Source organism: Haliotis cracherodii, unplaced genomic scaffold (genome assembly GCF_022045235.1).
Source record: "Haliotis cracherodii isolate W230 unplaced genomic scaffold, xgHalCrac1.p SCAF_8, whole genome shotgun sequence".
NCBI classification, from domain to species: domain Eukaryota; kingdom Metazoa; phylum Mollusca; class Gastropoda; order Lepetellida; family Haliotidae; genus Haliotis; species Haliotis cracherodii.
The window spans coordinates 195,011-220,198 of record NW_027266341.1 but is presented as its reverse complement, the minus strand read 5'-3'; the positions used below and the strand labels follow the sequence as shown (position 1 = coordinate 220,198).

Here is a 25,188-nt window from a genome sequence, read left to right as displayed (position 1 = left end):
CACTAGGTTCTAGAGGAGACAGAATATTTGGAATTACACTACGTTCAAGAGAAGACAGAATATTTGGGTATACACTAAGTTCTAGAAGAGACAGAATACTTGGGTTTACACTAGGTTCAAGAGAAGACAGAATACTTGGGTTTACATTAGGTTCTAGAGGAGACAGAATACTGGGGTTTACACTAGGTTCTAGAGGAGACAGAATATTTGGGTTTACATTAGGTTCAAGAGAAGACAGAATACTGGGGTTTACACTAGGTTCAAGAGAAGACAGAATACTTGGGTTTACATTTGGTTCTAGAGAAGACAGAATACTTGGGTTTACATTAGGTTCTAGAAGAGACAGAATACTTGGGTTTACACTAGGTTCTAGAGGAGACAGAATATTTGGGTTTACACTATGTTCAAGAGAAGACAGAATATTTGGGTTTACATTAGGTTCAAGAGAAGACAGAATACTTGGGTTTACATTAGGTTCTAGAAGAGACAGAATACTTGGGTTTACACTAGGTTCTAGAGGAGACAGAATATTTGGGTTTACACTAGGTTCAAGAGAAGACAGAAAACTGGGGTTTACACTAGGTTCAAGAGAAGACAGAATACTTGGGTTTACATTAGGTTCTAGAAGAGACAGAATACTGGGGTTTACACTAGGTTCTAGAGGAGACAGAATATTTGGAATTACACTACGTTCAAGAGAAGACAGAATATTTGGGTATACACTAGGTTCTAGAAGAGACAGAATACTGGGGTTTACACTAGGTTCAAGAGAAGACAGAATACTTGGGTTTACATTAGGTTCTAGAGGAGACAGAATACTTGGGTTTACACTAGGTTCAAGAGAAGACAGAAAACTGGGGTTTACACTAGGTTCTAGAGGAGACAGAATACTTGGGTTAACACTTGGTTCTAGAGGAGACAGAATACTTGGGTTTAAACTAGGTTCTAGAGGAGACAGAATACTTGGGTTAACACTAGGTTCTAGAAGAGACAGAATATTTGGGTTTACACTAGGTTCTAGAAGAGACAGAATACTTGGGTTAACACTAGGTTCAAGAAAAGACAGAATACTGGGGTTTACATTAGGTTCTAGAAGAGACAGAATACTTGGGTTTACACTAGGTTCTAGAGGAGACAGAATACTTGGGTTTACACTAGGTTCTAGAAGAGACAGAATACTTGGGTTTACATTAGGTTCTAGAGGAGACAGAATATTTGGGTTTACATTAGGTTCTAGAAGAGACAGAATACTTGGGTTTACACTAGGTTCTAGAGGAGAGAGAATACTTGGGTTTACACTAGGTTCTAGAAGAGACAGAATACTTGGGTTTACATTAGGTTCTAGAGGAGACAGAATATTTGGGTTTACACTAGGTTCTAGAGGAGACAGAATATTTGGGTTTACACTAGGTTCTAGAAGAGACAGAATACTTGGGTTTACACTAGGTTCAAGAGAAGACAGAATACTTGGGTTTACATTAGGTTCTAGAGGAAACAGAATACTTGGGTTTACACTAGGTTCTAGAGGAGACAGAATATTTGGGTTTACACTAAGTTCTAGAAGAGACAGAATATTTGGGTTTACACTAGGTTCTAGAAGAGACAGAATACTTGGGTTTACACTAGGTTCAAGAGAAGACAGAATAGTTGGGTTTACATTAGGTTCTAGAGGAGACAGAATACTTGGGTTTACACTAGGTTCCAGAGGAGACAGAATACTTGGGTTTACACTAGGTTTCTAGAGGAGACAGAATATTTGGGTTAACACTAGGTTCTACAGGAGACAGAATACTGGGGTTTACATTAGGTTCTAGAGGAGACAGAATACTGGGGTTTACACTAGGTTCTAGAGGAGACAGAATACTGGGGTTTACACTAGGTTCAAGAGGAGACAGAATACTGGGGTTTACACTAGGTTCAAGAGGAGACAGAATACTGGGGTTTACACTAGGTTCAAGAGAAGACAGAATACTTGGGTTTACACTAGGTTCTAGAGGCGACAGAATACTTGGGTTTACACTAGGTTCTAGAAGAGACAGAATACTTGGGTTTACACTAGGTTCTAGAGGAGACAGAATATTTGGGTTTACACTAGGTTCAAGAGAAGACAGAATACTTGGGTTTACACTAGGTTCAAGAGAAGACAGAATACTTGGGTTTACATTAGGTTCTAGAAGAGACAGAATACTGGGGTTTACACTAGGTTCTAGAGGAGACAGAATATTTGGGTTTACACGAGGTTCAAGAGAAGACAGAATACTTGGGTTTACACTAGGTTCAAGAGAAGACAGAATACTTGGGTTTACATTAGGTTCTAAAAGAGACAGAATACTTGGGTTTACGCTAGGTTCTAGAGGAGACAGAATATTTGGGTTTACACTAGGTTCAAGAGAAGACAGAATACTTGGGTTTACACTAGGTTTCTAGAAGGAGACAGAATATTTGGGTTAACACTAGGTTCTACAGGAGACAGAATACTTTGGTTAACACTAGGTTCTAGAGGAGACAGAATACTTGGGTTAACACTAGGTTCTAGAGGAGACAGAATACTTGGGTTAACACTAGGTTCTAGAGGAGACAGAATACTTGGGTTAACACTAGGTTCTAGAGGAGACAGAATACTTGGGTTTACACTAGGTTCTAGAGGAGACAGAATACTTGGGTTTACACTAGGTTCTAGAGGAGACAGAATACTTGGGTTTACACTAGGTTCTAGAGGAGACAGAATACTGGGGTTTACACTAGGTTCTAGAGGAGACAGAATACTGGGGTTTACACTAGGTTCAAGAGGAGACAGAATACTTGTTGAATTTTCCTATTCAGAATATTCTATTGTAATACGTAACCACTTGTTATACCAAGGCTGTTGTCTCCCACAAATCCTCATAGCGAAATCTACCATAGAGATCTCAATTACCTCATGCAGCACATGCGTAGCCACCTCTGTTGCCATGTGACACCCTTCACTCTTGTCTCTAGCGAGAGCAAGTGCTCGGAGGACCGTCCGGGGGGCAGCAGCCCAAGTGGTAACGTATTACTATATAATATTCCAAATAGGAAAATTCTACAAATTACATTAAGTAATACGTTACCACTTGTTATACCACAGTAGGCGGTGGGGAACACCTACAACTCGAACCTGACTGCTCGTGTTCCTTGCGACCAGCGGAAGTAAACAAGGCGGAAGCACTCGATGTGCATGCTCCCAGCTTGGTGTTCACCCTATAGGAATACCAAAGCACTATCAAGCGCATACTGTATGGCTCAATCTTTGCCAAACGATTGGTGACTCCAAATGGCCTCACTGGATAGGTATTTCATCGCCGCAGCGGATGAGAACACAGTATCCGTGTGAGCTAAATCTTAGATCAGGTTAAACAGTCGGAAAGAGGGAAATTAATTTCATTCGGACCATATATCCCACAGCAAGCCTACTTCAAGTATGCATCAGCGCATGACCTTATTCCAGTATTTGTAAGCGTGCATTACAAGGTTAGAATACACGACAGACAATTAAATACATAATTGTCAAAATACAAATAAGGACAAAGCACACAAATAGCCGCCCTCACCTGTGGTGTGAGTGCGCTGGTTTGCAGGACCCCACTCCTGTACCTACGGCAGTGGGAACATTGGAGTAGACCAAGATTGACCACCGTGCAAGGTCTGACGCCTGAGGAGTTCGGAATTGCGCTGGGCACTCCCTTAGATGACCGCTTGCGCCGCGATCAGCGGCCCAAGACAGTGCACACCCTCCACGTCTTCATCAGAAACCTTTCTGAGGTAATGATTGGCAAAAACCGAGTCAGTAACGCCAGTCAACCTCTCAATATTCTGTGAACAGAGATATTGGAGTGTAGGGCAAATGTTGCCGCTAGCACCCTGATCTCGTGCGGGTTTGACACCGCAACCGGTAACCCCCGGTACGCCAGATTGATGACAGAATGAAGCCATATAGCAATCAAGTTGCGAGTTATGTCAGCAGTCCGATTAGGGTTACACGATATCAACAGACGGTCACGCCCTTGTCTGCGTTCATTTGAGGCCTTAAGATAATACTTAAGGGCCCTAACCGGACACAGTGATCTGTCCTCAGTATCAGCAGGATGTAAGATTTCCTTGAGTGATCTTACACTGAATTTTCTCTCCTTTTGGCCAAATTTCTGATTCTTAGCAACGAAGCCCATGAGAAGACCCAGGCGGACTGCTCCTTCGTCGCCCCTATCGAATCGTACTTTAGTGACATCAAGTGCATGAATCTCAGACACACATGCCGCCGTGGCAAAGGAGAGGAGAAATGCTGTTTTCTAAATCACATACCGAAACAAAGCACTACTCAAGGGTTCATACGGAGCTTCCGTAAGTGATTTCAACACTAAGGAAAGATCCCAGGCCGGTGCCCGAAGGCAGCCTTACTTAAGATCTTGCTGATTGAAACCCTTGATAATACCCCGAATCACCAGCTCTTTTGAGAGACTGGTACCCACAGCAACATCCCGTACCGTATCAACGGAAGAGACATAGTTGGCAATGGAACCCCCGAAGTTGACAATCCACCTCAAACGTCCATCATCCGATTCGCCACTAGCGAGTCGTACAGGTACCCAAAGTACCTGACACCCCTCTTGTGGAGGAACCCCACTATGGGGGTGATTAACTGGGTGAACAGCCAGGGAGCGGACGATAGGCCGAATGAGAGTGCTACCCACTCGTAATGCCTGTCTTGAAAGACAAACCTTAGATACTTGTGATGGTCCGGATGGATCGGAACATGCAGATAAGCATCCTTCAGGTCGATCGATGCGAGCCAGTCGGGGGCATGATCAGAGCTTTCAGGTCCGCCAAGGTCAACATTCTGAACTTGGGCGGCTTGTGCAGGTAAAACTCGTTGAATGACTTCAGATTGTGAATCATTCTGAGTTCGGCACTGTCCTTCTTGGGAACGAGAAATATCCTGGAGTAAAACCTCGGTGTAATTTCTGGAATTTCCCGATTCTCCCAGTAAGTCTGGAGTCTGGCTCTCACCGGGGAAGGAAAGGGGGGCCTGACAGGCTGCGGCAGGCACAACTGTCCAGGGCCGAGTGACTAGGGTTCGCCTACGGGCCGAGTAACTCGGGTTCGGTTAAGGCCAACCGATGTTGGCGCTGTCGGCATAGTGAGAGGCACCTGGAGGAGCCCTTGCCATCCCTAGACGGCTTGGACTTCCCCCAGTTCCCCTTCTTCCCGCGAAAGGGCTGCTGACTGCCCTTACCGGAGCCCTCAGGGCAGGGCATCTTCACGGAAGAAGAAGGACCCGACCCCTTAGACTTGCCGGCCGCAGCATCCTGGGGGGCACTACGCTTAGGGGCACCACCCAGGCGTCTATGCAGGGACCCAACAAGATCAATGTGTGCCGAGAGGCCTAAGCAGACGAAGAAGCCTGTTGTTCTTTCAGAACCCCAGGGATCTTGTTATTAAAAGGGTCTGCGCAGATCAAGGCTGCGAAAGGGAAGATACGCATGGCGCCTCAGAAAAAGGCATGTGCTGGAAATAAAGGCCAAAGCCCCGGTAACGTACTCAAGGGAAGCATTTAAACCGAGCAAGCAGTTGTAAATGCACTGGTCTCGGTCCGTGGGAGAACCTTCGACCAAACTGGCCGCTGCAGCCATGTACGTGTCTCCGTGAGACATGGCAAGCATGGAGTGCCGAGCTAGGGTGTCCAGCTGCTGCAAGGTAGGACCAGCCTCGGGAAAGGCAAGGTCATGAACCGGGAATGAACCCTTTCTCCAAGACGGGGAAGGCAACGGGAGACCACGACCCGAGGCCGCCGCAAAGGCTTTCTCCAAGGAAGGCTTGATCCCGCGCAACAAGGTTGATGCGGGGAAAGCCTTGTCAGAAGATTCCTCGAATACCTCGGCGGAACCCATGGAGCCATGGATTCCCCACGGTACCGGCAGGGGCTTAGGCATGTACTCATACTGAGGTCATAAACCATAGACACACGGTCCTTAACCCATAGCGGGAGCAACGGTTCGGGGGAAGGACTTGTGACCTATCCTGAGATAAGGCCGCCAGCTTGGAGTCCACAAGTTTAGAAACTAATGCTTTGACGGAATCCCCGGACAGCCCAAGGGCCGCCAAGAGATCTGCCGCAGCCATGAAGGTGGTATCCGCAAGGGGACCCCGCCCAGACGAGCCGGCCACCACAGGGGTGGAAACAGACTTCACATTCAGCCTGTAACCTCGAACGCCCCAGACCCTTGCACAGGGCGCACTTGGTGTCCCCGCAAGGAACCCTGCACCGCGGGCAACGATCGTGGGGATCCTGAGAAGAAATGAATTTACGGCACACCCCGCAACTCCTGGTAGCGGGGATAGAGGAGGTGGAGGATGGCGAGACTTCCATGTCTGACATTGTTTACTATGAACAAAGAGTAAAACATGGTTACAACACACGCACCACAAATATTCACAAACGAACATTTTCACAAGAAAATAAACGAGCATTGCGAATATAGAACATACATATATAGCATAGAGAGAAATAGCTGATGTAAACCCCCAAGACATACCATAACAGGGGAACGTAAGACGCAACGTGCATACGAGACACAAGTATAGAGAAAAAATGGCGGGAAAAAAATTGCCCCGAAATGCACAGTTTATATGAGTCAATAAACAGTAATAAATATCACCAAATGGTTGGAGAACAGGAATGCTTCAGAGCAGTCAAATGTCTTGCTGTAGCAAGCGAAGACACAAGAGTGAAGGGTGTCACATGGCAGCTGAGGTGGATACGCACGTGCTGCATGAGGTAATTCAGATCTCTGTCGTAGACTTCGCTATAAGAGCAGGTTTACACTAGGTGCTAGAAAAGATAAAAGGTTCCAGAGAAGAAAAAACACATTCAAAGACATTTCAGCTGGTTTTTAAATACAGTATGTCGGCTGACCCTACAGATAAATCTGAAAACAAGTACCGTATTCGACGTAATAAGCGCCCCGCTCTAATAAGCACCCACGGCGATATTTGCTGATATATTGGCTAGTGAACAATCCCAATTAGCACCCCTTCCGATTGATCAATGTACACAAGACTTATTTATTCGTGTATATGCACACTCGTGTTATATGCACCCTTAATAATGGGCAATTATATTCTGATAAAATATATCTGTCGTACATAACTATTTCAGGCTGTCACCATAAACAACAAAATTTATCTTTCAACTCTTTTTTCACTTTTTTTCACCAAAATAATATTCTAATAAGAGCCCCCTATTTCTAATTTTGAGAGCGCCTGAGGCGCTTAATACGTCAAATACGGTAATAGGTTTTCATCATGTACTAGTAACATATGAAGATAGTACCTTGCTTTCCTGGTACAGCAGCTCAGTGGAGAGATGGGTGTGATCCTCGTGCTCCCAGACTGGGTTGGAGGACTGGGGAAAGATGGCCGTGCAGGATGGGGCTGACTTCTCCGCAGTCTGATATGACACATAGGTGCTGGGCTCACTGTCTCCACACCTGAACATGCAATGATAACATCTTATAACATGACAACACCATATAACATGACAACACCATACCGTATATGACTGCGGATAAGCCGACCCCATAGATAAGCCGAGGTGTCAACTTGACCATTGAAATACGAAAGAAAATGATATGACCCGCAGATAAGCCGAACCTGGAAGTGAAAGGCAAAAAACACTGCGAAATTCGGACTGCAAGACATGTGCCGGTTCTTGCAGATATTCAAAAATATAAGATGAAAAACATTGTAATTATGTTGAAAAAGTCATTATTATTTCTAATAAAGATTTAACAAACCAGTCATCCACTTTCATAATGTGGGAAGGTGTTTCTCTTGTTTTTTTTTTATTCTCATAATGATCGTTATATGTTGCCATCAACAACGAAGCGCCATTTTGAGAATCAGTGCATATAGAATTATAAACCCAAGAGAAAATATATCAGCTAGAGCGAAGACTCGCAGTTTGAATTCAGCATCGTAAGCATGGCGTTTTTGTTTCAAACTCATGATGAAAATGTCAGTCAGTAAAATTATACCAACTTTTATACCCACCTTTATACCACTATTGTATGTTAATCCAATTGAATTAAATAAACTATGAACACATTGAATGACCATCACCTACTCACAGGCTTCTCCAGTTTATTAAACTAATCTCTTGACAACAAAGGAATTAAGCCCCTACTCCAAACACGATCGCTAAGCACCCTCAACTTGAAAATGTTTGTGTAAACAACATGACAAATACCAATCGGCCTGTTATTATCAGTGCTCATTTCCTTGTGTACCTTGTTGCTTTTTAAACAACAGGAAGCAATCACAGTGGTCACTGTTTGTGACGTCACAGGAAACAGCTGATCACATGTTTTTGCAAATGGCGAATGGAATAACTCGCCGATACAGTTGTTTATTTGCCTCTTTCAATAAAGGTAGACACTTGTTCACTATCAATTTATGAACTTTGCAAAACGTACGTAATAGCTATTGGCGATTTCATCTGGGGATTATATATTATAGCTGTGAATTACATATATTGTTAGATATCTACATGTAAAGATTGTGGAGTTTATGAAGAACGATAAACTTTGAACATTCAATTGAAAACTTATTATCGGAAGTAGTAACATGCATAACATTGGTGTATAATAATAACTTTATTGATAATTTATAACAATAATGGCTCTTGTCCTGGCAACTTGGAAGTTGTAATCTATCGGACCGTCATTCAGGCGATGTTTCTGACAGATCACGATCTGAAAAATACTCTCATGAAAGTGTATCCTGTGGATAAGCCGACCCCTTTCTACAGAATCTTTTTTCTGGTCCTCAAAATTCGGCATATACGCAGTCATAACATGACAACACCTCATAACATGACAACACCTCATAACATGACAATACCTTATCACATGACAACACCTTATAACATGACAACACCTTATAACATGACAACACCATATAACATGACAACACCTTATAACATGACAACACCTTATAACATGACAACACCTCATAACATGACAACACCTTATAACATGACAACACCTCATTACATGATAACATCTTATAACATGACAACACCTTATTACATGACAACACCTTCGAACTTGACAACACCTCATAACATGACAACACCTTATAACATGACAACACCTCATTACATGACAACACTTTATTATATGACAACACCTTATAACATGACAACACCTTATAACATGATAATATCTCATAACATCACTAACATCCATAATTTGTGTCTATGTTATCACTAACGTCTAACAAGATCATGAAATATTAGTTGTACCACGGGAATGAACCCTTATTTGAAACTAGGTTGCACTCAACGTCCTAGCATATATAGTGACTGAGATACCATTCCATGGTTTAACATGGATACCCCACTCAGACACAGTATTCTGATAGGTCCTTGTTTCATCCCCTTAATTCTGAGCACCAGGCAGGGTAAGAACAAGAACCATCTTTTAAAGTCTTTGGCCATCTGACAGGATCAAACCACCAACCTTCCGTTCTCCGGGTAGACAATCTATCCACTAGACCAAGGATTGTATAAAAACTCATGATAAGAAAGCTGAGAAACTCATCGCCACCTACTTGTTTTTCTCAGTCACACGGGGCAGATGCATAGCTCTCTCGATGAAGACGTGCACGGCAAACCTTGGAGAGCAGTTGTCAGGGGAGTAGAGGAACTTGTCCTTCATCTTATGAGAACTTCCTGTGGTGAGGTGATGGAAGCTGTCCTCCGTGTCACAGTCATCCTCTGACAGCCCATTCTCCACCATGTCTTCATCGTCCTGCAAGGCCTGGAGAGGAGAACAAGAGAGATAGATCACTATTACTACAGTCCAAGTACAGGTCCTACTCATTTGATAGTCACAAGTGCAACTGCATAAATCTTCAAAGTAATTTCCATGAAGTCTTACATCTAATCACCGCGTTAGTGGACACTCAACATTGCTTATCAACATACTGGACATTTGATCAAAATCCCTGACCTTTACAAAAACAAACAATCTTTTCCAGCACCATTAGGAGCGATTATGGGTCGTAATATTCTCATGCATCAAGCCTGTTCCCATCACAGGCCCAAACTCCTGGCCACTGCCTACCTCTGTGATGCCCCTGGACAAGAGTTTGCTGGTCAGTTGAGTGTGGACACAGGCACCTCCAAGGCTGGCGGCTCCAGGCTTCAACACTGCATATACACCACTGCAACATTCAGACAACAGGAGTCAGTAGAATACAATCAACCATCTTAAGATCCTATTTTAAAAAATAATTTTCACGATTCAAATTTTGGGCAATAGACATAATACATTACTCAAAGGGGTTTAATAGTAAAATTGATTTAAACAATATTTCCAAGGCCACATGACCTGAGATTCAAAGGCAATATCAGGTTGAAATGTATAAATGCAGCCTACCTGAGGTGGTGTTGTTTCCTGGAAGTGTCTGCAAGGCTGCCCAGCTCTATGTAGGCTGATCCCACTAGTTTGTCCCGGTGATGGGGACGACTCTGTCTGTCTCTGCTGGACCCGTAGCTCACCCACACCTGCACCTCCAGCCTCTCCTCCCGTAAATACCTGCAGGCAGAACAGGCAGGGTATAACAGACAGAGTATAACAGACAGGGTATAACAGACTGGGTATAACAGACAGAGTATAACAGACAGAGTCTAACAGGCAGGGTATAACAGACAGAGTATAACAGGCAGGGTATAACAGACAGGGTATAACAGGCAGGGTATAACAGACAGAGTATAACAGACAGAGTATAACAGACAGGGTATAACAGACAGAGTTTAACAGACAGAGTATAACAGATAGGGTATAACAGACAGGGTATAACAGACAGAGTATAACAGACAGAGTATAACAGACAGGGAAAACTGACAGAGTATAACAGACAGAGTATAACAGACAGGGTATAACAGAGTATAACAGGCAGGGTATAACAGACAGAGTATAACAGACAGGGTATAACAGACAGAGTATAACAGACAGGGTATAACAGGCAGGGTATCACAGACAGGGTATAACAGGCAGGGTATCACAGACAGAGTATAACAGACAGAGTATAACAGACAGGGTATAACAGACAGAGTATAACAGACAGGGTATAACAGACAGGGTATAACAGACAGAGTATAACAGACAGGGTATAACAGACAGAGTATAACAGACAGAGTATAACAGACAGGGTATAACCAACAGGGTATAACAGACAGTATAACAGACAGGGTATAACAGACAGAGTATAACAGACAGGGTATAACAGGCAGAGTATAACAGACAGGGTATAACAGACAGGGTATAACAGACAGAGTATAACAGACAGAGTATAACAGACAGGGTATAACAGACAGGGTATAACCAACAGGGTATAACCAACAGGGTATAACAGACAGAGTATAACAGACAGGGTATAACAGACAGGGTATAACAGACAGGGTATAACCGGCAGGGTATAACAGAGTATAACAGACAGGGTATAACAGACAGAGTATAACAGACAGGGTATAACAGACTGGGTATAACAGGTAGGGTATAACAGACAGAGTATAACAGACAGAGTATAACAGACAGGGTATAACCAACAGGGTATAATATGTTGTTGGACAGTGAGGTACTTACCAGTGGAATGGACTGGACCTGGGCACTACAAAGCAGTGTTTATGACGAAAGGTAGCGGAGGCATAGCCATCCTCGTTCTGTTGCAACACCGATAGCTTGGTGGATACAGCAACTGCACAGTGAAATGTAATAGTAGTCACGGACTTCACATACACACACATTAACATAAACACTGTAATAATTGATTAGATCAATGTTGATCACTGTGAATTGGTTACCTTTATCATAGAACTTGTATCTGACATAGCACTTGGCAGATGGCTCAAGTTGGGTGTGGCCAGTGAGAAGAGCGTTGTGTATCGGGAAGCAAACGTCCTGCACGCTCATCATCATCTGGTAACATCTAGCCGCATCTACAAACATAGAGTACTGTCAGATGGTAATACTGGAACGTCCATCTACAAACATAGAGTACTGTCAGATGGTAACACTGGAACGCTCATCTACAAACGTAGAGTACTGTCAGATGGTAACACTAGAAAGTCCATCTATAAACATAGAGTACTGTTAGATGGTAACACTGGAACGTCCATCTACAAACATAGAGTACTATCAGATGGTAACACTGGAATGTCCATCTATAAACATAGAGTACTGTCAGATGGTAACACTGGAACGTCCATCTACAAACATAGAGTACTATCAGATGGTAACACTGGAATGTCCATCTATAAACATAGAGTACTGTCAGATGGTAACACTGGAACGTCCATCTACAAACATAGAGTACTGTCAGATGGTAACACTGGAACGCTCATCTACAAACAGAGTACTGTCAGATGGTAACACTGGAACGTCCATCTACAAACATAGAGTACTGTCAGATGGTAACACTGAAACCCTCATCTACAAACAGAGTACTGTCAGATGGTAACACTGGAACGCTCATCTACAAACAGAGTACTGTCAGTTCATGCAATTATTCCTCCACCTACCTTCCGTCCCCCAGTCTTCCTCTTCTTCCATGCCCACCAGAGCAGGGGACCACCCCACACTCTGCCCAGCATGGATCACCTTCTCCCTGTCTTCCTGGTGGGCAAACCTAATGGAGATCTCCAGGCCCCCGCCCACCTGCTGCAGGCCCTGCTGGACACACCCCTCCCCGTCCTCGGACTTCCTCCATCCTGACGGCGGGGTCGTCACAGGGTGCCAGCCTAGCAGACCTGCCAAAGAGTCAAACATACAGATATATACATCTGCTTGTTGTTTAATGCCACAATAATCCAGACATATGATATTGATCTGTAAATGTAAATAGTAGAGTCTGGATCAGTCAATCCAGTGATTGACATTATGAGTATTGATCTACACAAGTCAGGGACCCCTACCACCCGATCCCGCTAGTCGCCTCTTACGACAAGCATTGGTTGCTGAAGACCAATTATAACTCAGCTACAGAAGAACAAGATAGAATTATTCACAAACCACTACAAAAAAAATCGTAGTGGAAATGTCCTGTTCTGTGTTTCTGGAGAACAGAGAAAACATCTTACCCCATCGCACCCTGTGTCCCACGTGAATGAGATCATAACTCGTCACTCTCTTTTTTACCCTACTTTATGGTCTGAAAACATATCAGTGGCCTGATGGATGCTCATGCGTATGAGTCAGGATAAGTATAAATACTATTTTTACTAAAAAATATATACATATTTTAACTTAACCTGACCCATACTTATTGCTTGAATCTCACTGAGGTGGTGGGATCCACCTGTATGTGTGATTACCGTCGATCTGTTCTATCAACCCCATGGGAACTTTAGTTGAATTTCTGTGATGTTTTCTTTTTAATCATTCTGTTGGGGTACCACCTTCCTCTACTGTGAGCAGCAATAATGGAAGTAAATCTTTTTAGATTTTGTGGATTTTGTGAGGTTTGCAAAGATAAGTAAGATCTTGCTTGCCTTAAACGCAATCCTTATCACTCATGTGCTGATTTACATAGCAAAACAGGTGAACATGGACTCTCAGTCATTGGTTAGGGAACAGCAACCGGACTTCCACGAGTCTATGTGATTTTGTGGCTGTGCAACGACAAGTGGTCCGTATTGATGAATGCCTGCTACATGTTCTGTAGAGAACCTTTTCTGAGGTACTGATTGGTGAAGACTATCTGATTCCCATAAGTGGCCTTCCATGATTGATGGTATTGATGGCAGTTGACATGAAGTGCTATTGTAGACGCTCTTACTTCATGAGGGTTGGAGGCTGATGGGGGATCCGAACCGGCTGCTCAGTATGCTCTGAGAATAACAGCTCTTATCCAGAATGAAATAGTTGTTTTGGAGACTTCTTCTTCTAGGTTGGGACTTTTGTAAGTACATGCCTAAGGCTCTGACTGGACAGAGTGATAAATCCTCTGAATCCAGGATGGAGGAAAGAGCTGGGACAAATAATTGTCTGTCTGGTTGGCCTGGTAACTGTTTTGTTTGTTTACACAAACAATGTCCACTTGTGGCAGGTGTGACACTAGTCATAACATCAGGTTGACACGGGTCATAACAAGTTCCAGACACAACAATAAGTTAGATGTGATGGCTTCATTCACCTAAGGGTGGTGACAATCATGGATTCTCTCAAACATGAACAACGCGCTGTAATAAAGTTCCTTACAAAGGAGGGATGCAAAGCAAAATAAATCGATGATCGCATGTGTAAAGTGATGGGTAAGGATGCTCCTGACTATTCCACAGTTTGCCGTTGATCTCTACAGTTTAAAAGGGGTAGGGAGTCCGTAGACGATGACTCAAGGACAGGCAGGCCTTCAGATGCCACCCAACCGGAAACCATTGCTGCTATAGAAAAAAGAATTTTGTCTGACTGACGAGTGAAAGTATCTGAACTTTCTAGGGAATTCCAAATATCAGTTGGAACTGTTGGAACCATTATTCATGAGCATCTTGGTATGCCCAAGGTATCTGCAAGGTGGGTACCTAGAAACCTCAGAGCTCAAGATAACCATCAGAGAACTGAAAGTTGTCAAGACCTCCTGGATCTCTATACTGCTGATGAAGCCAGATTTCTTTCTTGTCTTGTTATAGGTGGTGAAACATGGATCCACCACTGGGTCCCAGAAACTAAATTGGAATCCATGCAATGGAAGCATCCCAATTCTCCGCCTCCTAGGAAGTTTCGCACTCAACCATTGGCTGGCAAGGTAATGGCCACCATATTTTGGGATGCAAGAGGCATATTACTGATTGATTACATGCCACCAAAAACTACAACCAATGGACAGTATTAAGCTAATGTAATGAAAGAATTGAGAAAATTTATTCACCAGAAACGCCGTGGGATGTTTACATGTGGTATTCTACTTTTGCATGACAACGCTCCTGTTCACAAGTCGAGAATTGCACAGGCCGCCATATGTGAATGTGGATTCGAACAGTTAAATGACCCACCCTACAGCCCAGACTTAGCCCCCAGTGACTATTTCCTGTTCCGGCAAATGAAATCTGCCCTACGTGGAAGACCCTTCCAGGATGACGAGGACATAAAAGCTGTTACAGAGGCGTGGTTAGAGGGCCAATCTGCAGATAAAAGTGGTATTAAAAGCTTGAAGGACAAATGGAAAAAGTGTATTGAGGTGAATGGAGATTATATTGAAAAAGAAAAGTGCAAAAGATATTCAGCGACTTGGTCATATATTGAAGTTGCAAAACTTATTGAACGCCCCTCATAAGTTTAATTCCATTAGACATAGTCATAACGGAACTGATAGCAGCCAAATAACTACCTTGTTAGGTCTATAAGAGTCCTTGTGCTTCTTAAATGACACAGGTAGTCTGCTACTTGAGAGACAAGTAGCTTTGGCTGCTGAAAACCCCTTAGATCTTAATAACTGGTCAAATTTCTTCCATTTATCATCCAAAAGAGCCCAGTTGACCTGTGAAGTGCTAAGGAGACTGCCTTAGCTGCTCTGATGGAATAACCTTGTTTAATGAGGCTGTTTCATATAAATTCCATACGTGGAGCTCGAAAAACCCTGGTCTTGGATGAAATTGGTTCACCCAAGTTATCGCCGGCAGTAAGGCGCTACCAAAACAAGTTGTAGATTGCTTGTGTGTAGAATCTTTTGTAATACCCGTGGTATCAAAGCTGATGGGGGAAACACATATGTGTTTAGGCCCTCCCATGATACTGCCAGAGCATCGACCTGACCAGGCTAGTGGGTCTGGCACTGGTCACACAAAAGTTGTTATCTGATTGTTGAATCTGTTTGCAAACAGGTCTATTAATGGGCAACGTTTTTCCTTCATCACCAACTGGAATGCTTCTGGGTGAAGCTTTCATTCTGTTGGTGATGGTTTGGCTGGTCTGGGTAGGGCATCTGCTAAGACATTCTAATCTGATTGTTAGATTTAGGCTGTTTACCAGTTCGTTAAGTTGAAAGATCAACTTTAGAAGGGGTTTTGACTTTGTTGTGCCTTGAAGATAAAGTTGAAGGCCACAGTTGAATTGTCTCTTCTGATCATCAGAAATTGGTTTCTTAACTGTGGAGCCCAGTGGGATATTGCTCGGATACTGCCTCATATTCCAGATAATTTATATGGGAGGAATTTTCTGTCTCTGATGATACGCCTGACATTACTTCCAAGTTGAGGTGTGCACCCCGGAAGTGATGCCTTCACTTAAAGGTGATTGTTGTAATCCGACTCATTTAAATAGGTTCCTGCGCAGACATTTGATTTTACTGTCCACCATAAGAGGTGTTTCCTCAATTTGTGTGGCAGTTGAAGTTGGTACTCTAGGTAATCCTGGTACTCAAGGTACGGATTTAGAAACCTCTGTAATGCACGTAAGTATAGTCTCCCTCACACAGTCAGCGCTAGACCTGAAATGTGCAGAAATGCGACAAACTGGTTTGGTTGCACATATAATTAGCCACAAGCTGAAGAAAATCCAAAAGGGCAGTACCACCAAATGGTAATGCTGGCCCTTGTTGAAGACCGATACAGAGCAAGCGATAAGTGATAGTCGGTTTTGTTTACAGGCAGTGAAATCTTGACACATGATATGCAAATCACCCTGCGCAGACATATAGAATACTGCATTCTGGTCAGGGACTAGGTACAATACTCCATACATTGATCATCCAGTGTGAATTGTATGGTAGATAGACAAAGTCATGTGAAGAGTTTTGAAGCATAACGGTGTATATGCAGTCAGTTCCCTGTAGAATCTGACGTCCAGTAGCAATTGGATTTTCTTGATATTTTACACATGGAGGTTTCTAACGGTGAATTTTTGATATTCGACTAAACTTTGCCGATTGTACAGGTGAAATTTTGATGAATTTTCCAGTGGATGTCTGTCTGTTTTGATCATACATAACTGACTGATCAAAGTACAGGAAAGCCAAAGCGGTAATGTACTGCAATTACAATAACAGGGTTTGGTTTCCCTAGGTGAGAACCATGATTCCAGGATTTGGGTACCAGACAGCACACGGCTACTGTGTCCACTGGACTATTGCTGAGTGCGGCATTAAAACAACAATTTTAAAAACTTGTAGAATTTTCCTATTCGGAATATTCTATAAGTAATACGTTACCACTGTTATACCAAGGCTGTTGTCTCCCACAACTGCTCTACCACAGAGATCTCAATTACCTCATGCAGCACGTGCGTAGCCACCTAGCTGCCATGTGACACCCTTCACTCTTGTCTCTTGCGAGAGCAAGTGCTCGGGGGACGGACGGGCGGGCAGCAGCCCAGTGGTAACGTATTACTTATAGAATATTCCAAATAGGAAAATTCTACAAATTACATAAGTAATACGTTACCACTGTTATACCGAGGCTGACTACCACAGTAGGCGGTGGGGAGCACCTACAACCCAAATCCTGACTGTTAGCGTTCCTTCCGACCAGCGGAAGTAAACACCAAGGCAGAAGCACTCGATGCGCATGCACCTAGCTAGGCGTTACCCTATAAGAATACCAAAGCACTGTCAAGCGCATACCGTAAGGCTCAATCGTCATTGCCAAAACGATTGGTGACTCCAAACGGTCCTACTGGATAGGTATTTCATCGCCGCAGCGGATGAGAACACTGTATCCGCGTGAGCTAAATCTTAGATCAGGTTAAACAGTCGAAAAGAGGGAAATTAATTTCATTCGGACCGTATATCTCAGAGCAAGCCTACTTAAAGTATGCATTAGGCGCGTGACCTAATTCCAGTATTTGTAAGCATGCATCACAAGGTTGGGATACACGACAGACAATTAAATACATAATTGTCAAAATACAAATAAGGACAAAGCACACAAAAAGCCGCCCTCACCTGTGGTGTGAGTGCGCTGGTTTGCAGGACCCCAACTCCTGTACCCATGGCAGTGGGAACATTGGAGTCGACCCAGATTGACCACCGTGCAAGGTCTGACGCCTGAGGAGTTCGGAAATGCGCTGGGCACACCCCTTAGGTGACCGCTTGCGCCGCGATCAGCGGCCCAAGACAGTGCACACTCCCCACGTCGTCATCAGCGACCTGTTTGAGGTAATGATTGGCAAAAACCGAGTCAGAAAGCCAGTAACAACCTCGTAATATTCTGCGAACAGAGATATTCGAGTGTAGGGCAAATGTTGCCGCTAGCGCCCTGATCTCGTGCGGGTTTGACCCCGCCAGATTGACGACAGAACGAAGCCATAACGCAATCGAGTTGCGAGTTATGTCAGCAGTCCGATTAGGGTTACACAATATGAACAGACGGTCACGCCCTTGTCTGCGTTCATTCGAAGCCTTAAGATAATACTTAAGGGCCCTTAAGCAATCTGTCCTCAGTATCAGCAGGATGTAAGATTTCCTTGAGTGATCTTACAGTGAATTCTCTCTCCGTTTGGCCCATGTCAAAGGAGAGGAGAAATGCTGTTTACCAAGTCACATGTCGGAACGAAGCACTACTCAAGGGTTCATACGGAGCTTCCGTAAGTGATTTCAACACTAAGGAAAGATCCCAGGCCGGTGCCTGAAGGCGGCCTTTCTGAAGATCTTGCTGTTTGAAACCCTTGATAATACCCCGAATCACGGCTCTTATGAGAGACTGGTACCCAAAGCAACGTCCCCTACCGTAGCAACGGAAGAGACATAGTTGGCAATGGAACCCCCGGAGAGTTTCCGGGTCTCTCGTAAGTAAGACATGAAACGAGCAATATCCTGCACAGATACCTTATCTGGCGAATGAATGTGATGTTTACAACACCACTTCGTGAAAATAACCCAATGTGCATTATACACCTTCTGGGTAGAATCACGATGCATACTAACGTATGCCCGAGACGCCCGAAGAGAAAAACCTTTACTCCTCAGGGTGGATCAGGAGATCCGGTCTCACAGGCAGTGGGAGTGGCGACTGCGTGACCTGGGCCAGCAAGTCGGGGGTACCACAATCTGTTCGGCCACATGGGCGCGATCAGTAACATTCGACAGCGAACTCCTCGGAGCCGGCTTAGAATGAGTGGTATCAATGCTGTCGGTGGGTAAGCATAAGCGTCCATACCCGTCCAGTCTAACACGAGAGCATCGTGATCGATGGCCCTCAGGTCCGGGACTGGTGATACAAACAACGGGAGTTGATTGTTGAACCCGGTTGCGAACAGGTCAACCATCGGGCGACCCAAACGTTCGCACAGCCACTGAAACACTACTGGGTTCAGCATCCACTCTGTGACTGTGGGTTCCCCCCAGTTTGTTCACATAGGACACTACCGTCGTGTTGTCGGTCGCCAGCATGAGCCGGGCGTCGACGAGACGATGCTTCCAGTGATTGACGACTCCTGTAAGGGACCGTCCACCACTCCGAATGCGGGCGGAGCCGATCTACGAGGGCGACGGTCGCACTGTTCTCCTCCTGTGCTAACAACTGGATTGGAAACCGTTGCAGCGGGCGGAGTTGAAGACGACCCCGATCGGTGCAGTCCAGGGCGGACACAAGTAGCCCTAACAGCTGTTCCCAAAAGTGAACAGTCTGTGGCACCGCTAAGACTTTGGCAATCATCGCCTGAATCTTGTGCCACCGGTCTGGGGGGACAAAGAGGTGATGGGTCACCGTGTCGAACCGACCTCCGAAGAACTGCGAGGGGGTTAACTCGCTCTTGGGGAGATTGACAATCCACCCCAATTGCTCCAAGAGCTAAAGTGCAAAATCGAGCTGACGAGACAGCACGTCTGTCATTCAATTTGCAACTAGCGAGTCGTCCAGGTACACGAAGTACCGGACGCCCCTCCTGTGGAAGAACCCCACTATGGAGGTGGTGAACCGGGTGAACAGCCAGGGAGCGGACGTGTGAATCATTCTGAGTTCGGCACTGTCCTACATGGGAACAAGAAATATCCTGGAGTAAAACCCCGGTGTTATATCTGGTAGAGCTAACTCCCGTACTGCCCCTTCTCCACCAACCTGCCGATGGCATCGGCGAGGATGGGAACATCAGTTTCCGAATCGAAACCTGCCAACGGGGCAACGGTGAGCGGCGGATTCGCGAAAGGGCGGCGGATTCGCGAAAGGGCAGCGGATTGCCCATACCAGAGCCCTCAGGCCGGGGCCCTTCCCAGAGGAAGAAGAACCCGACCCCTTAGACCGACCGGCTGCAGCAGCCTGGGGCGCGCTCCGGTTAGGAGCGGCACCCAGGCGCCTATGCAGGGACCGAACAAGAGCAAGTGTGTGCCGAGAGTCCTCGGCAACGTACTCCAGGGAAGCATTTAAACTGAGCAGGCAGTTGTAAATGCGCTGGTCACGGTCCGTGGGAGAATCTTCGACCAGACTGGCCGCTGCAGCCAAGTAAGTGTCTCCGTGAGACATGGCAAGCATGGAGTGCCGAGCGAAGGCGTCCAGCTGGTGCAAGGTAGCGTGCGTTACCGTAGCAGCCGGTGGGGCACGGACACCCAACCGCTCAACATGGGCCTCCGCGGTAGGACCAGCCTCGGGAAAGGCAAGGTCATGTACCGGGAATAAACCCTTTCTCCACAACATCGGAGGCAACGGAAGACCCTGACCGGAGGCCGCCGCGAAGGCGTTCTTCAAGGAAGGCTTGATACCGCGCAGCAAGGTTGATGCGGGGAAAGCTGTGTCGGAAGACTCATCGTATACCTCGGAGGAACCCACAGAGCCGTCCTCAAAGAGGTCATAAACCATGGCCACACGGTCCTTAACCGAAGTGGCCGGGGACGGAACAGCCAGCGGCCTATCCCGAGATAAAGCCGCCAGCTTGGAGTCCACAAGTTTTGCAAGTGATGTAGCGATGGAATCCCATGCACAACCCGCAGCTCCTGGTTGCGGGGGTAGAGGGGGTGGAGGACGGCGAAACATCCATGTCAGACATTTTGTTTGTACTATGAACAAAGAGCAAAACATGGTTACAACACACGCACCACAAATAGTCCCAAACGAGTATTTTCACCAGAAAATAAACGAGCAATGCGAATATAGATCATACACATATAACATATAGAGGAATAAGTGATGTAAAAAACCCAAGATATACTACAACAGGGGAACGTAAGACGCAACGTGCATACGAGACACCCCGCAAGTATATAGAAAAAAAGGGCGGGATAAATATTTCAAAGCGTAGTTACAGCAAACACCCCGTAAAAGCACAGTTTATTAGAGAGAATAAACAGTAATAAATATCACTGAATGGTCGCAGAAACAGGAACGCTTGAGCAGTTTATTGTACGTCTTGCTAGAGCAAGCGAAGAGACAAGAGTGAAGGGTGTCACATGGCAGCTAGGTGGCTACGCACGTGCTGCATGAGGTAATTGAGATCTCTGTGGTAGATTTCGCTATAGAAGCAGTTGTGGGAGACAACAACCTCGGTATAACAGTGGTAACGTATTACTTAATGTAATTGCTGTTGGTATTGTGATGATCTTTTCTGTTTCGACGTGTATATCACCATCTTGAGATTCGTGATTATTACTCCAAATTTGTCTGATTTGTGTCAAACCTCATGGTGAGATGGAATATTGATGAGTGCTTGTTAAACAACAAACAAACAATCTTCCTTATACATAAGGTAGACAGCGTTAGGGTTCGGAGCCCTTGATGAAGGCTGAGAATTCTGGGTACTATTGTCTTGTCTTATGTGAAGTCAGCATAGGCTGCGTGCAAGGGTTGTTAAACCTTTTTTATTGCACTGGCCATAATACTTGTGTAACCTTAGCTAACTAATTCTGTATTAGTAGCCGTGTTGGTACAGGATCTTGCGTAAAGAAGGGAGGTTGTTGTGAAAGTAGCAGGGTGCGTGAACACTGTAAGCTGCACGAAGACGGGAGACAGCAACACCATCTGAGCGAAGGTATGCGGTTGCATAACACTTGTGTCTTTACAGCCTGATTGGATGACAAGGTGTATGTGAAGGTCTGAAACTGAACAGATGGGGGCGGCTGTATGTCTTTCTTCTTTGACAAGTATAAGAAATAGTAGTAGTTCTCGTAGAACCCTCATGGACGATGATGTTAGTAGTAGTTTTGAGGAGGTAATAGCATCTGCATAAACATGCTCTTTTACTGGGGAGGATGGCTGAGATGTAGAGGAAGATGTGCTCTTCTTAGCTAAATCTTGAATTAATCACCCCACTGAAGGTTTCAGTTACTTTATTTTTAAAACCCTCTGGACTTCTGTTGGTAGACGAGAAAGTGACTAGTGGGGGGTGACTGTTAAGTCATCAATGGGAGTAAGTTGGATATTATCCAAATCAAATCTTTCCCTTCCTCCGAAAAAGGAGAGGGTGTAGATTCTCGGCATTTCTTCGTTTTTGCTGCCTCCACTGATGATAAGGATGTGATGACTCACGCCTTCTTGATCCAACTTCTTCCTCTGCACTGCAAAGATATATTTATCAAAAGTCTTCCTCACCAAAGGGGTGCAGAAAGTGCATCTACTCTACACAGTGCAGATCTGTGAGATGTAGCTGTCACAGATCGGGTGAGGGTCAAAATCTGAAACACAAAATTTACATGTTTTCATCACTCACATAGGAATAATTAAAGTCCAAATTGTGACAAAACCTTTTGCCAAAGGTAAAATATAATCATTAGACATGATATGTAGAATAGTGAAGAAAATAATCCAAGCAAAATCTTTTGTTCAAAAAGGTTAATTTTGAATGGATGGCTTGGATTAATGAGAACAAATTGTTTTCCCAACTACAGGGTTGGTGCTAAAAAGAGAGAGTGACGAGTTACTGGTCTCAGTCACATGGTTCCAGTGCGCCTGTGCAGACACAGGGTGTGTTGGGTTGAGATGTTTTCTCTTTTCTACGGGGACACAGAACAGGACGTTTCTACTACTATTCGGAAGAGGGAAAGGGATAAGCAATATTAAGTCAGGATAAAATAAAATTACAACGTTCAGGCCAGTTCTTCAGTCCTTTGTTTGCTACCACAGCTAGACAGTGTTAGTGTACCTGTCCTGTGAGTGAGGAGAGAGGCCAGCTTCAGTGTTGTCGTCCCCAGCAGCACATCTCCCGTCTTCTGTACCACACACCTGCCAATCACTGCCTCGGTGCCGGTCGGTACATACTGGCCAACAGTACCTGTAACATACATCACACATACAGCCTTGTCGTTAGTTAGTGCAAATAACAGATTACTGGTCGTATATAATCACAACACTGTTACTATATAACACACCTCCATGTAGTCCTGGAACCTGGTGCCACACTTCAAAAGTTGCCTCCCCTGTTTCTAGGAGTTCTGCCAGACTGGTTCCGTCGTTCTTCGAGTCCGTCCACAATAAGGGAGAAGGGAAGTCCAGGTAGTGCGAGAACTCGGGGGAAAATGTCCGGGCAACTGTCTTCGTTATTCTCTCCCCCTTAAAGAGGAATCACATGCCCAAAGTAAGTCTTCATCAACCACATGAACATAATCTCTGATTATCAACCATATCAACATGGAATAATCTCAAGTACTCCTTCAAGAATCAACAGTGTGGAGTTTTTTTATCTTTATGTGTTGCATCACATGTTACTGTGACAAGCAGTTCCTCGTCACTTACCTCATTGGTGAGAAAAGACAACTTGATCCGGACATAGGCATTGACACCCACTTCTGAAGCATACTGCATCCCAGGGTCAAGGTCACATACCCTCTCTGCTGCACACTACAAGACAGGTCAATACTCATAGGTCAAGGTCAGATACCTTCTCTGCTGCTCTCTACAAGACAGGTCAATACTCATAGGTCAAGGTCATATACCTTCTCTGCTGCACACTACAAGACAGGTCAATACTCATAGGTCAAGGTCATATACCTTTTCTGCTGCACACTACAAGACAGGTCAATACTCATAGGTCAAGGTCATATACCTTCTCTGCTACACACTACAAGACAGGTCAATACTCATAGGTCAAGGTCACAAGGGAACAACTATTGTGTCATGAGTAACATCAGCAACTGACCAGCCATAGGCACATGAAAGATGAATCTTACAGACTATGGGATAAGTTGTTGGCAGATATTTATTACACATACTGCTGTTGACATAACCCACCTTCAGCCCTGTGGCTCGGATCACCCCCACTGACACACACACTTGGCTGCCTGTCAGGATTGCTTGCTCCCCTACTGAGGCTGCTTCCGTCTAGAGGAAACAGAAACAGACCTAGGTCAGACATTCACCTTCAGTAGCCCAATTAACATATTCTAAACTTACTGGTAAACATCAGGATTACTGAACCGCACCAAATCTCAACTGAAGAGACATCAATGGTGCTTATATGTCTGCAGGAAAACCTTCATAGCTGCACTCATTTCAGAAAAATCAGATATGGTTTCCAGAAGTTGAAAATGCATTTATGCTAACAATGTCCCACAATGACATAAAGACATCAGTTTTAAAGCCAGTTTGTCTAAACAATACATTACTAATGATTACACATCATTGTACCACACTATCTTTTAAATAATATTCATCATCAGTGTAAACATGTTTAACTGCATAACACCATTAAAGAGAATGACAGATATATTTATTTTCATTTCAAAAGCTTTGCAACCAATTTGAAGCAAAAACAACTTGACACTAATGTTGAGCAAATATCTGGCAGCCAGTAAAGCACCCTACAGGCCAGGAAATCATCCAACAGGGTAGTTAGCTTGTTGCTTGGCATGGCTTCCTGTCAGTCTCACCTTGAGAGTCTTGGCCTTGTAATTAACAGTGACATCCATCAGCCCCGAGTCCTTCACCTGCAACACACGACAGTTTGTGATCATTCAAGTATAAAAGACACATCACCTCATACCTCAAACAATAGTTATCATTGTGCATAATTCTAAGAATACTACCTCTATTACATCATAGCCATAAATCTTTAGAATTTTCAACAGACGTCCTCTTCACTGCCAATTATCCCAATAGTTTTGAGGTAAACCCTATCTCTTGTCAAACTGCTATAACCAGGGTATTTTGGAAAAAGGGTTTTTAATATTTATTTAAAATGTAGTTTACTAAATTGAGCTTTTGGGTAGAATATGGATGCATATGAGAGAAGTGACCGTACGGGGTGAGGGCATAAC

The 25,188-nt window shown here is 44.4% G+C and overlaps 1 protein-coding gene across 2 annotated transcripts in view; it reads right to left on the bottom strand.

The window, feature by feature from the left end:
- Positions 1–25,188, bottom strand: part of LOC139449453 (C2 domain-containing protein 3-like) — a 101,700-nt gene that overhangs the window by 13,751 nt on the left and 62,761 nt on the right. For both annotated transcript variants that reach the window (XM_071230854.1, XM_071230855.1), the window contains exons 28-39: positions 24,802–24,858; positions 24,164–24,253; positions 23,669–23,773; positions 23,305–23,485; positions 23,079–23,207; positions 12,602–12,829; positions 11,885–12,019; positions 11,667–11,778; positions 10,458–10,616; positions 10,143–10,242; positions 9,628–9,836; positions 7,349–7,505 (exon numbers count right to left, since the gene is read on the bottom strand). In XM_071230854.1, the coding sequence (XP_071086955.1) occupies positions 7,349–7,505; positions 9,628–9,836; positions 10,143–10,242; positions 10,458–10,616; positions 11,667–11,778; positions 11,885–12,019; positions 12,602–12,829; positions 23,079–23,207; positions 23,305–23,485; positions 23,669–23,773; positions 24,164–24,253; positions 24,802–24,858 (1,662 nt within the window). The remainder of the gene's footprint in view (positions 1–7,348; positions 7,506–9,627; positions 9,837–10,142; positions 10,243–10,457; positions 10,617–11,666; positions 11,779–11,884; positions 12,020–12,601; positions 12,830–23,078; positions 23,208–23,304; positions 23,486–23,668; positions 23,774–24,163; positions 24,254–24,801; positions 24,859–25,188) is intronic.